This window comes from Macrosteles quadrilineatus, unplaced genomic scaffold, assembly GCF_028750875.1.
Source record: "Macrosteles quadrilineatus isolate MER2022 unplaced genomic scaffold, UCM_ALF_1.0 Scaffold_7__1_contigs__length_78375512, whole genome shotgun sequence".
Taxonomy (NCBI): Eukaryota; Metazoa; Arthropoda; class Insecta; order Hemiptera; family Cicadellidae; genus Macrosteles; species Macrosteles quadrilineatus.
The window spans coordinates 3,695,025-3,707,865 of NW_026542600.1; the positions used below are offsets into that span (position 1 = coordinate 3,695,025).

Consider the following 12,841-nt stretch of genomic DNA (forward strand, 5'->3'; position numbering starts at 1 on the left):
GTGTAATGGAAATAAGCTAAGCATTTATAATAATAATAGTAATAGGAATTAATATAACATTACTGCTTTGTTAAATAAATAATACGAAGATGTCATTGACGAAAAACTATACTAGTATGTTGCGTAAATTACAATATAAATATATTTAAAACGGTTGACGTATTTAATGTAGATGAAGGTAGCAAATAGAAGCCAGTAAGTATATTGAAATAAGTAATAGTAAGATAAATAATCAATATCAAATTACAAAACCCATTTTTACGAATTGATACAGCTTGATATCAGAAATTTGCTTCTGAAATTGATCAAAACTTATTTTCAACCGATTAAAGACTGATATTTCCAAAACGCTTATCGATAAAGATTCCTAAATTATAAGCATCTACTTTCACCCTTTGAAATACAAGACCAAATGATCCTCATCAAAGTTTACCGTCAGATCTACGCAATAAACCTTGATCCAATTGAGATAAGAAATACATAGAGGAACTGGAAAAGAAAGTCAAGAATCTCATGAACTGCGTGCAAAAGTATCATGCAAACAAGAAAATGACATGTCGTCCACAAAAGGAGAAAAAAATCATATGGAGATTAAGAATGCATAAAAACCAAGCCATTAGAAGGGTGGATGTGACAAATCCAGAGAGACTGGTGAGACAGGACCATTGAACGAACCATGAACCATCAGGACTGTGCCAAGGTACGAGAGTTGGATAGAGAAGACCTCACTCAAGCCTACACTAGAGACTAATAAGACAAGAACATTGAAGGAACCATTAACTATCAGGACTGTGCCAAGGTACGAGAGTTGGATAGAGAAGACTTCACTCAAGCCTACACTAGAGACTAATAAGACAATAACATTGAAGGAACCACTAACTATCAGGACTGTGCCAAGGTACGAGAGTTGGATAGAGAAGAACTCACTCAAGCCTACACTAGAGACTAATAAGACAAGAACATTGAAGGAACCATTAACCATTCCAAACCAAACAAAGCTTGTTTAATTAGTTATACGTAACTAAGTTTACAATAACCTTCAACACTAACCAGGATTAGGATGAAGAACGAGTTTGGTTTGAAGAAATTTGCTGACAGACTTCATGAATTGAAAGTTTGTTTTAATGATCACTCTAGACTCTACAATAGCAGATCAGAACAGAGAATCAACCAAGGTACGAGAGTTGGATAGAGAAGACTTCACTCAAGTCTACACCAGAGACTAATAAGACAAGAACATTGAAGGAACCATTAACCATCAGGACTGTGCCAAGGTACGAGAGTTGGATAGAGAAGACTTCACTCAAGCCTACACTAGAGACTAATAAGACAAGAACATTGAAGGAACCATTAACCATCAGGACTGTGCCAAGGTACGAGAGTTGGATAGAGAAGACTTCACTCAAGTCTACACCAGAGACTAATAAGACAAGAACATTGAAGGAACCATTAACCATCAGGACTGTGCCAAGGTACGAGAGTTGGATAGAGAACCCTTCACTCAAGCCTACACTAGAGACTAATAAGACAAGAACATTGAAGGAACCATTAACCATCAGGACTGTGCCAAGGTACGAGAGTTGGATAGAGAAGACTTCACTCAAGCCTACACTAGAGACTAATAAGACAAGAACATTGAAGGAACCATTAACCATCAGGACTGTGCCAAGGTACGAGAGTTGGATAGAGAAGACCTCACTCAAGCCTACACTAGAGACTAATAAGACAAGAACATTGAAGGAACCATTAACCATCAGGACTGTGCCAAGGTACGAGAGTTGGATAGAGAAGACTTCACTCAAGCCTACACTAGAGACTAATAAGACAAGAACATTGAAGGAACCATGAACCATCAGGACTGTGCCAAGGTACGAGAGTTGGATAGAGAAGACTTCACTCAAGCCTACACTAGAGACTAATAAGACAAGAACATTGAAGGAACCATGAACCATCAGGACTGTGCCAAGGTACGAGAGTTGGATAGAGAAGACCTCACTCAAGCCTACACTAGAGACTAATAAGACAAGAACATTGAAGGAACCATGAACCATCAGGACTGTGCCAAGGTACGAGAGTTGGATAGAGAAGACTTCACTCAAGCCTACACTAGAGACTAATAAGACAAGAACATTGAAGGAACCATGAACCATCAGGACTGTGCCAAGGTACGAGAGTTGGATAGAGAAGACTTCACTCAAGCCTACACTAGAGACTAATAAGACAAGAACATTGAAGGAACCATGAACCATCAGGACTGTGCCAAGGTACGAGAGTTGGATAGAGAAGACCTCACTCAAGCCTACACTAGAGACTAATAAGACAAGAACATTGAAGGAACCATGAACCATCAGGACTGTGCCAAGGTACGAGAGTTGGATAGAGAAGACTTCACTCAAGCCTACACTAGAGACTAATAAGACAAGAACATTGAAGGAACCATGAACCATCAGGACTGTGCCAAGGTACGAGAGTTGGATAGAGAAGACCTCACTCAAGCCTACACTAGACACTAATAAGACAAGAACATTGAAGGAACCATTAACCATCAGGACTGTGCCAAGGTACGAGTGTTGGATAGAGAAGACTTCACTCAAGCCTACACTAGAGACTAATAAGACAAGAACATTGAAGGAACCATGAACCATCAGGACTGTGCCAAGGTACGAGAGTTGGATAGAGAAGACTTCACTCAAGCCTACACTAGAGACTAATAAGACAAGAACATTGAAGGAACCATGAACCATCAGGACTGTGCCAAGGTACGAGAGTTGGATAGAGAAGACTTCACTCAAGCCTACACTAGAGACTAATAAGACAAGAACATTGAAGGAACCATTAACCATCAGGACTGTGCCAAGGTACGAGAGTTGTATAGAGAAGACCTCACTCAAGCCTACACTAGAGACTAATAAGACAAGAACATTGAAGGAACCATCAACCAAACAAAGCTTGTTTAATTAGTTATACGTAACTAAGTTTACAATAACCTTCAACACTAACCAGGATTAGGATGAAGAACGAGTTTGGTTTGAAGAAATTTGCTGACAGACTTCATGAATTGAAAGTTTGTTTTAATGATCACTCTAGACTCTACAATAGCAGATCAGAACAGAGAATCAAGGATCGTGAAGATTATAGCTGAAGAGCAAAACCTAAGACCAGATAAGAAACCAATCACAGTTTTAACATTTGATAAACATGAGTACAAAACAAAACGTGCATTGCATTCTAGAGGATCAAAACAAAAATCCATTTTAGAAACATATTCAACACAAAAGGATAAAACCAAACATGTCAGATTCAACTTCCCAAAAGATAAAGAAACTGTAATATTTTATTTATTTTTTTTTTTAATACACGTACGGAAAACGTCAATTTCAAAACAGTGTTATGGTAATGCATAGGATAAACATTTTTCAGAATAATAGTACATAAATAAATATAACATTACTGCTTTGAGGAATAAATAATACAAAGATTTATTAGGACGTAAAAAATAAACAAGTATGTTGCATGAATAAAAAAATATCAATATATGTATAACTGTGGTTGTCTTTATTGTGGATGAAGGTCGCAAATTGAAGCCAGAAACGAATAATGTGTAGGAAGAGTTTAATATCAAACCAAATAAACCAATTTTAGGGCAAATATGAGACCAAACATGAATTGATTATTTTGACGGGACCATATATGCGGTTTCTATGTGGAATGTTTGATTTAATGCAAAAAACAACTCTTGCTTAACATTTTTTGACAAATAAATGCATGTCATATAGTCAATGATAATATTAAAAAGATACTAAATAACGAGGACAAAGTGTCACATAAAGATAGCGTTAAAAGAAAAACTCCAGTTAATAAATTACAGCAACAAACTGTTCAAAAACCTTTGAACCACTATACGAATACAAATTCTATTTAGATAACATTTCAATATTTAATAAGCTTGATCGAACTATAAATAAAGAAAGTGACGACTTAAATCGGGAGAATTATAGAACAAAACACCAGAAGACCAATATCAATATGAGAAGTAACTTGCCGCCACACACACGGTGGCTACGGGTCAGGTGTTCAGTTAGCTTCTTGTTAAATCTGAACGCAAGGTTCCCTGCGAGAACCAAAGTAGCCCAGGTGTATTAGGTAAATCAACCTCTCTCTCTCTCTCTACCTTGAAATTATTCCCTGAATGAGGAAACTTTGCATAAGTTTAGTACATGCACCCAGTTAACAATATATTAAATTCAACATTTGTTGTGCCTAGGCCGCCATCTTGGAAAATGGCGGCCAATTATCACTTTTAGCGAATTTCTCGTATAGGGAATAAGCTATTACCATAGTACTCACGGTAAGACCTAGACCTGGGATCAATTAACTTTTTTTTTGAGGTTCCCAAAGGTTAAAAACACCATACACACAAATTCATATATATTAAAACATATATTTATATATATATATTTGTGTATGTGTGTATGTATATAGCCTATATGTTTGTTAGCACGATAACTCGATTAAAAATCATCCGATCTTGATGAAATTTGGTATAAACGTGTAAACCTACATTTATGTAAACGAGTTAGAGAACCAACATGATCTGACTATAGCAATTTGGGTTTATGGGGGTTTTATGGGTAAAAAAATTGACTTTCTCATTTTTACTATAAAAATATATTATTTACTCTATAAATAAAACTCATTTAACCTAATTTTGTAGAGCTTAAAAACAAATAACGTAGTATATTGAAGCTTTATTCTGCATTCTTATGGATAATAGGTAAACATATTCATATTCGCATGTTAAAGACCAAGTTTTAATCAAATTTGGAAAATGTATTCATTTAATTCTAAATTAATAACTTTAAAAAAACAAGTTTTGCGCTCCCTTTTGCAGCAAATCTAAGTATTTGTTAAGCCAATGCTATTCAAATATGGAATGCATGTGCTATTTCTAAGGAGATAAATTAGGGTAAATACAATCAGACAAACGTAAATACACTTAGTTTGCAGGTTTGCTGCGGCGGGGGGTATTTTCACCATATTTCACTTACAGTTTGAAATACAGAACTTGTGTCCAAACAAAGGTTAAAGAACACACAAAAGTACATCTTTAAGTCTTTAAACTATGTACACTATCTCTCACGGCTATTGAGAAAACCCGAAATTTATAACAAATTTAAAATCCTAATGTTATTCTTATAGAGAATAAGAAAACTTTGCATTTTGCTTGTTTATAGATATCTTTTGATCAATCTTGACAAATGTGTTTAATTTATACTTAGTTACTAACAACATTTTACTACAAACAAGCCTTGTAATTCTCCCTGTAGTAGCAAAACTTAGTACAGTACTTGTTAAACATATTGTTTTTCAAACAGGAAATCAGTCTTACGTTTTTAAGAAAATATTAAAAAATTGAAGTGAAAATCAAATCAGGAAAGTGAGCATTAATATTTTAGAAGAATAAAACCCCTTTTTGTTTATTAGTTAAAAGTTTAGAGCCACTATGTTGCCACTACTATGTAACTAGCAACGTACGTTATTAATGACGGTATAGTGTTTATTTTTTTTACAATAGCTATGTATATTTTTAATGTAGGCCTATACATTTTATATCTAAACCCTGCGCTGCAAAAATAATGTCCACGTAGTAGGGCCACTGAAAAATAGTAAAAATAATTTAAATACAAAGAGTTTATCGAAATGTTCTTTGTTTCATTCTACGCATTCTCCTGTGTAAATTTCTCGACAGTCGAATCAGAACGTAAAATACCCCTTGTTTGAGGAGTTTTATAAACCATCTTATGACTTAAAAGATTAGCACAATGTGAATTAAACGGGAGAACTACATAAAACGTAATACAATATAGACATTTAGATAATAGGTTGTAAGTGGTTTTCATACTTTTTACTTTGCCCAAAAGGTTTGTGCTGTTAATTCTGTAAATTTTGTTCGCTTGCTTTAGAGTACAGATTGTTGGTGCCAACGGCATTTTAGTTTACTGGCCAAACGTTAAAGCCCAACATCAATGTAAAAATACGCAAATATTTAAAATCGCTTCAAAAATGCAAATAACAATGTAATAAAGTGTATACAGTTAATCCTACGGCAAAAGTTAAGAATTCATCTGTCTTTACATAAGTAAACTTTATTATGGAACAAGCAGGAATAGCCAAAGTACTGGATAAGGCTGATTTATAAATTGTATACAAACCCAAATTAATATTGATAAGTTAAGCTTAAGAATGAAGAAGATTATTAGCCATTAACAAATGTTCAAACATTAAGTGAATGTACAATGTTTTGTCAAGATTAAGATCACCTAGCTAATGTTCGTTTGTTTTCAAAAGGCTAAGTTCCTAACTAAGGCTAAGTTTACACTGGATCAGTAGTTGTGATATAAAGCAATGTTTGAAGCCAGCTTGATAAGAGTTCATTGAAGTTATCGATGGGTAAATTTTAAACTTTAATTGCTATATAGGTAACTAAAGTTAAAGGTGTATACTTTTATAGGTTGTTATAGGTGTAACACTTACGGTAATTAAAGCTATTGCCGTATATAGGTAATAAGTATAACACTAATTGTGGGTAACTTTGAACCAGTTAAAAACACGAGATAATCATTTCTTTATGAACCATAAAACAAGGAATACAGAGGAAGAAAGTAATAATCGGTTCCAGACCGACGAAGTTACAAGGAACAAAATTAATATCATAACACAAAGCTTTCACTTGGCTCTGTAAAACTGTCCTGAGCTTATGTAACCGTTGCAATAAACTGTAAACAATAAACATACCTCAACAATAACACTTAAACACATTGGACTTCTAGCTGCTTTAGAAGAGTGAGGATAAAACAAAGAACGGTTGATCGTGAACCTACCATATAAAGTCTAAGTTAATAGCGAAGAACGGGAGATATGGTAATTATGATTTTCACAGGTTGTAAAACTGTTCCAAGTTCATTTTATGGTGTTCCAACTAGCTAAAACTCAACAACGGTTTTCTTCCTTCTTTAAGTAACATTAATTGATCATCTCACCTTAATGCAGTCAAAAAAGAAGAAATTAATACTTTATACTTTAATACTTTCTTATTAAATGACGACCATACTAAGTAGGTATTTTAAGCCAAGTATGAATGGAGATGAGAGTAGGATGAGTGGCGCGATCTTGTAGTAAGGCCGACATTCCTTAGACACAGCTGTTAATTAATAGCCCATACAGCTAATGGCAACTAAGGGACCAACAGTTTATAGTGGAATCCGAACCACATTTTTGCCTTGGTATATACGAATTGGTCTAATTATCAGGATAGTACTGCGGATAGTCGTAGTACTCACTAGTGCGGACGTTAATCCACACCAGGGATTACCGCATCCACAGTGCATGCCTATCCACAATTTGCGACCTCCTAGTAGCTGGATTACAGGACGACGCCACCCGTCCCAGTCGATTACAAACGACTAAATTACGACTACAAACAATTGATGAACCCTTAGACTGAAGACTGCTCATAAAATTGTAAGAAATTGAACCCATGCCAAAACAGGCCACAGCTGTAACAACCATCAAAAACTACTATGTACACAAACATCCGTCTTTGCGTCGGTTCCAAAATGTTCAATAGTTTTACTTGCTACGTGTCCCAACAAAATAATTATTTTGTTTATTCTCGTTATTATCTAGTCAACTCTTCAAAGAACGATATGATCCTAGCGTATAAAAGGTGAATATCATTAATCTATCCAAGCAAATGTATTGGTCGAGAAAACCTAGAAAAAGTAAAGAAAATTTGTAAAATATTAACTATAAAATAAAGTAGTAGTAAAGGAAGTTTGTTTATGTTGATGGATAGAGTAAAAGGAATATTAGTTAAGTTGATGGATACATACAGAAAATAATTTTGTTTTACTGAAATGTATTTCTTGCGACGACAAACCGTTTGCCATTGTACTATGATTCTATAAGTGTATTTAGAACCGTACTAAGTGTCTGCATGTTTGACCACAGGGGACGATCCGTCGCGGCAGTCGCTGCAGCACCGCCAAGGCATTCCTGAGACCCGTCAGGCGAAGACCTAACTTGCACATCGCCATGAACGCTCATGTCACCCGTATACTCATCAACCCCAAGAACAGGAAGGCGTACGGCGTGCAGTTCTACAGGGACGGCATCCTGCAGATGGCCATGGCTAGGAGAGAGGTAACGATAATCTGAGTTCTTCATTCTGTGGTTTTAGAGCATATGACACCATCAAAAAGGAGTATAAGATAGGTAAAGGCATTAGTTTATAGGCCTTCTGTAACCGGATTATATAATTAACTTATGCGGTTGTATCATTTGTACAATGACGACAGATAACGGACAAGGAGTGCGGTTTGGTGTAGAAAGTATGTTGTGTTTTATTTCGGCGGATTTAAAATGGTCCAGTTTATTACATTTATAGTTAAATAGTTTGATTAAGGGACAAGATAATTTGTTTGGTCCAAAGCACAATGTTTGGTTTATTAAATCACTGAAAATTGCCTATCCTCCACATGCAAAGCACCTCAACTCATTTTTGTACGCTTAATAATTATTGGTATGGAAAAGTTTATTTAACAAAAATATGCAATCTCTATATATTGTGTCATTTTAAAAGATTTCAAGTATTCTCTAAGTCAACATTCTTTGGTTTTATGGGGTTTGTGAACCGTAGTTTTTATGGAAATGGAATTTGTACCAATTTGTTTAAAATTTAAAGGGCCATAACACTAATAATTTTAATCGAAACCGGTTTTTGATAAATTCTGGTTTTTTATTATAATATAGGAAAATAATATAAGTAAAAATCCCATTGCATTGGGATTTGTAATACTCTAAGTCAACATTCTTTGGTTTTATGGGGTTTGTGAACCGTAGTTTTTATGGAAATGGAATTTGTACCAATTTGTTTAAAATTTAAAGGGCCATAACACTAATAATTTTAATCGAAACCGGTTTTTGATAAATTCTGGTTTTTTATTATAATATAGGAAAATAATATAAGTAAAAATCCCATTGCATTGGGATTTGTAATACATTTTGTTCAGGATTTAAAGGACTATAACATACTAAGCTTTTTATCAAAATCGTTCGGGCCATTTGTGATAAAATTATGTTTTCCGTTATTTTATGAGGGTTTATAGGTAAATAAGCATCAAAAATAAAAATTTCGAAAGAATAAAAAAAGTATGGAGATACTATGGAATAGTTCCCACATACAAAATTACATCAGAATCAGACAACAGGTATGGTCTGTGGCTCTGTGCACATCCACACACACACAGACATCACTTCGAAAACCACATTTTTGGGTTCAGGGGGGCACAAAACGTATATATCCACTCAAAACTCAAACTCGAACATTTCGATCAAAACATAATATATACTATACTATGTGGAGGAAGTAAAAAGAGGAAAAGACTCATTCAAACACAAGGAAATGTTTCAGAAAGGTATTTGTCAGTACACTTTATCTACAATTTATCAGACGAATCAACAAAACTATTCGTAATGGAACCAGTAGTTCTTCTAACTAATTTGTCAGTAACAACATTAAACCATAACATGAACATGATGTGTTATCCACTCGTACCAGTACGTGCCTAAGTAAACTTTCACAACAATCATGTTATTGTATATTCATTACACCAGCTGCACCTGCATTACAATAATAACACCTGAAATTACAGCATGCAGCGCCTACGACCTGTTCAAGTCGTTTTCTACCCTCATTAGCATCAATGATTCCTAGAGAAAACAATAATAGCGTTTGTATTTCACCCGACCGTGATTGCACTGAAAATATTGTAAACATTTTGTACGTAGAATAGTAAGATCAAATATTTCTTGCTCGAATAATTTGTAAAACAAATCTTTATAGTGTTCCAAATAAGATTGCTTCATAACAACCGACTGAGGATAGAAGAACCTCTGTTATGAATAGATAATGTAATTAGTAACAATGTCATTATCAATATTCCAAGCGTACCATCATGCTTAGATTCATTCTGGTACTTGTTCGTATTTTAACTTAAGTTAGTTATAACTTTTATTAGAATCATTAATGTTTTATTCATGTTTGATTAAAAACCTAAAAGATCCATGATTCATGCCACGAGGATAATTTATAGATACTATAATAATCTATAGATATTTATAGATAGATTTATAGATTGAGTGGTTTAAACTCGTTAAATGTGTTCTACATGTCAACATTTTGGTCAGTATTAAACTCAAAATATACCATATTTAATATTTAGCCTCTGGGTTGCATGATAAGACAAACAATGGCTTAAAAGATATCTCGTTAAATCCTTAACATTTAGTTAACTTCGCCAACGTCAGGCTACAAACAAAACATGAGTGATCTGATAAGCTTGTCTGTGGTCGGTTTTTTCTGTTAAGTGCAAACAGTTCGAGTTTAACTTATTTTTACAACTCAAGAAGGAATTAGGCCTAAGTCTTTTGTATCAAGTTTACACCCAGTACTTTTCTACATATCAATGTTTGTTTGTCAATGATTGTTTGGCAAGATATGTTTGAAGCATTATTTGTTGTCAATTTCCAAGTCAACGAGAAGAGCCAAGACTATATACCAACGGCCGTAAAACGAGCTACACTTTTGACACTTTTGAGATATTGTCGTCTCTAAAGTAATCTAGTAGAAAATATCAATACATATGATGAGTATATGCAGGTGGTGCTGTCGGCTGGTACCATCAACTCCGCGCAGATCCTGATGTTGTCTGGGGTAGGACCAAGGCCACATCTTCAGCAGATGGGAGTGCCTGTCATACATGACCTCAAGGTAGGGTACAACCTCCAGGACCACGCGGGGTTCGCCGGACTCACCTTCGTCGTGGACAAGCCAGTGGCCATCGTCCAGAACCGACTGCAGGTAAGGTTACATAACACAGCAAACAAACATCACCTTGGCAAATATTACCTTGGTATTAGCTATAGAAAAACTTACAAGTCATTACATTTACGATACCGCTTCAATTCAAAGACAAATGATTCAGAAACAATAGCTTTGGGAAATAGATTGTGGTATGTCTAGGTGTGGACGACTTTCTACTGAAGAAGTAGGGATAATAGTAGAGAATGTTATGCTGGACAAACAATAGGATATAGCGTAGTATTGGCGAGGCTTTGACCTTACAGATGGATTTCCTTATACCGATGGCCATAAAATGCAATTACACACCAAAAACAAATTAGAATGGTTACAAGTCATAACAGATTATATTTTATGCATTTGGAGTCCCTTCTTGTATTGAGCCAAAATCCTATTTTATCTCTTATAAGTAAACTGAATGGTTCATCAATTGTTTTCTTAATTACCGGTATATCATAGGTTTATATATTTGCCCGTTGGATGCTAACCTTATGATTTCTGTTGATATCTTTAGGTGGTAATGACCAAGGTATTGCCCAACATTAGCAAACTAGTGAAGTAACGGACGCAAATCATCTCTATAATGAATTTCAGTAAATATATTCTAACTGGACACGAATTGGTCTTCAGTGATACATGTATTATTGGCTATAAAAAAAAAAAAAAAAAAAAAAAAAATTGAGGTTGTAAGATATTTCACAAATTGAAGGTAGGTATACCACAAGGTTAATTGAATTTGAGGTAATTATTTACCTCAAAGAATTTATAGTATGTATTTCTTCACTTAACAAACTTAAATATTTTTTAGCTATGTAGGCAGATAGCGTTGTTCTGTTTCTCCCCTTCCGTCCTCTGATTTGCTAATCAATAAATTAAACTCATTATTAAATCTAACAATTACGAACACACACAACAATAGGTTAGAAGACACTTTCTTTTCTATTCGGCTTGGACAACTGCTACTTACAAGAGACAAATAGAAAGGAATGCAGTAGTGGTATTGAGAAAGGGAAAGTAATGATTGATTCGATCACAATCCGTGTTATTTCTTATAACTTTTGACTTGTGTTTTGTGAGATGTTTTATCTTAAGGTTCCCTGACTGCTAAATATATCGTGAATTACAATGGAAGAATAGTTTACTAACAATATTAGTCTCTTCTTAAACACCCCATGCAAAATAGATTTGGGATTTAAGTATTAAAAAATTATACATAATGCCACATATATTTCTTTATTTGTTTTCTAGAATACTCTTTTAGATATTTTGATGATTTAAGTGATGTTCCATGTCGTGTCACAGGCGGTACCGGTGACGATGGAGTACGTGATCAGAGAGAGAGGTCCCATGACAACTCTGGGAGGTGTAGAGGGCCTCGCCTTCGTCAACACTAGGTACGCCAACCGCTCAGGTCTCTACCCGGACATTCAGTTCCACATGGCTCCTGCCTCCATCAACTCTGACGCCGGTGCGAGAGTCAAGGACATTCTGGGCATTACAGACAAGATCTTCAACGTGGTCTACCGTCCTCTGGCTACGACGGACACCTGGACCATCCTACCTCTGCTACTGAGGCCAAGGTCTAGAGGGTGGGTGAGACTACGGTCCCGGAACCCCTTCCACTACCCTCTCATCGACGCCAACTACTTCGACGACCCTGCGGATATCGCCACTTTGGTGGAGGGGGTGAAAATAGCACTGAGGGTAAGAAGTGGGAATCTTATAGATTGGGCGATTAACAATAGTGATTAGGAAGTTTAGAAGTAAATTTACTAAGGGGCTATTATAGCCAATTAACACATTTTTACTGGTTCCGTCATTCAATTAATTAATACTCTACTTTATTTTGTCAACGAAATATAGCATAATCATTCCAAGCATGATTTCAAGAAGCGACAGTTGATTGGAGTTTCTAATGTA

The 12,841-nt window shown here is 35.2% G+C and overlaps 2 protein-coding genes across 2 annotated transcripts in view; one reads left to right on the forward strand and one right to left on the reverse strand.

Moving 5' to 3' along the window:
- LOC128997751 (flotillin-2) overlaps positions 1–12,841 on the reverse strand; it is a 309,529-nt gene that overhangs the window by 198,538 nt on the left and 98,150 nt on the right. The window lies entirely within an intron of this gene.
- The window catches only part of LOC128997748 (glucose dehydrogenase [FAD, quinone]-like), a 48,306-nt gene that overhangs the window by 32,042 nt on the left and 3,423 nt on the right, over positions 1–12,841 (forward strand). The window contains exons 6-8 of the mRNA XM_054423404.1: positions 8,011–8,202; positions 10,721–10,921; positions 12,224–12,625. Of these exons, the coding sequence (XP_054279379.1) occupies positions 8,011–8,202; positions 10,721–10,921; positions 12,224–12,625 (795 nt within the window). The remainder of the gene's footprint in view (positions 1–8,010; positions 8,203–10,720; positions 10,922–12,223; positions 12,626–12,841) is intronic.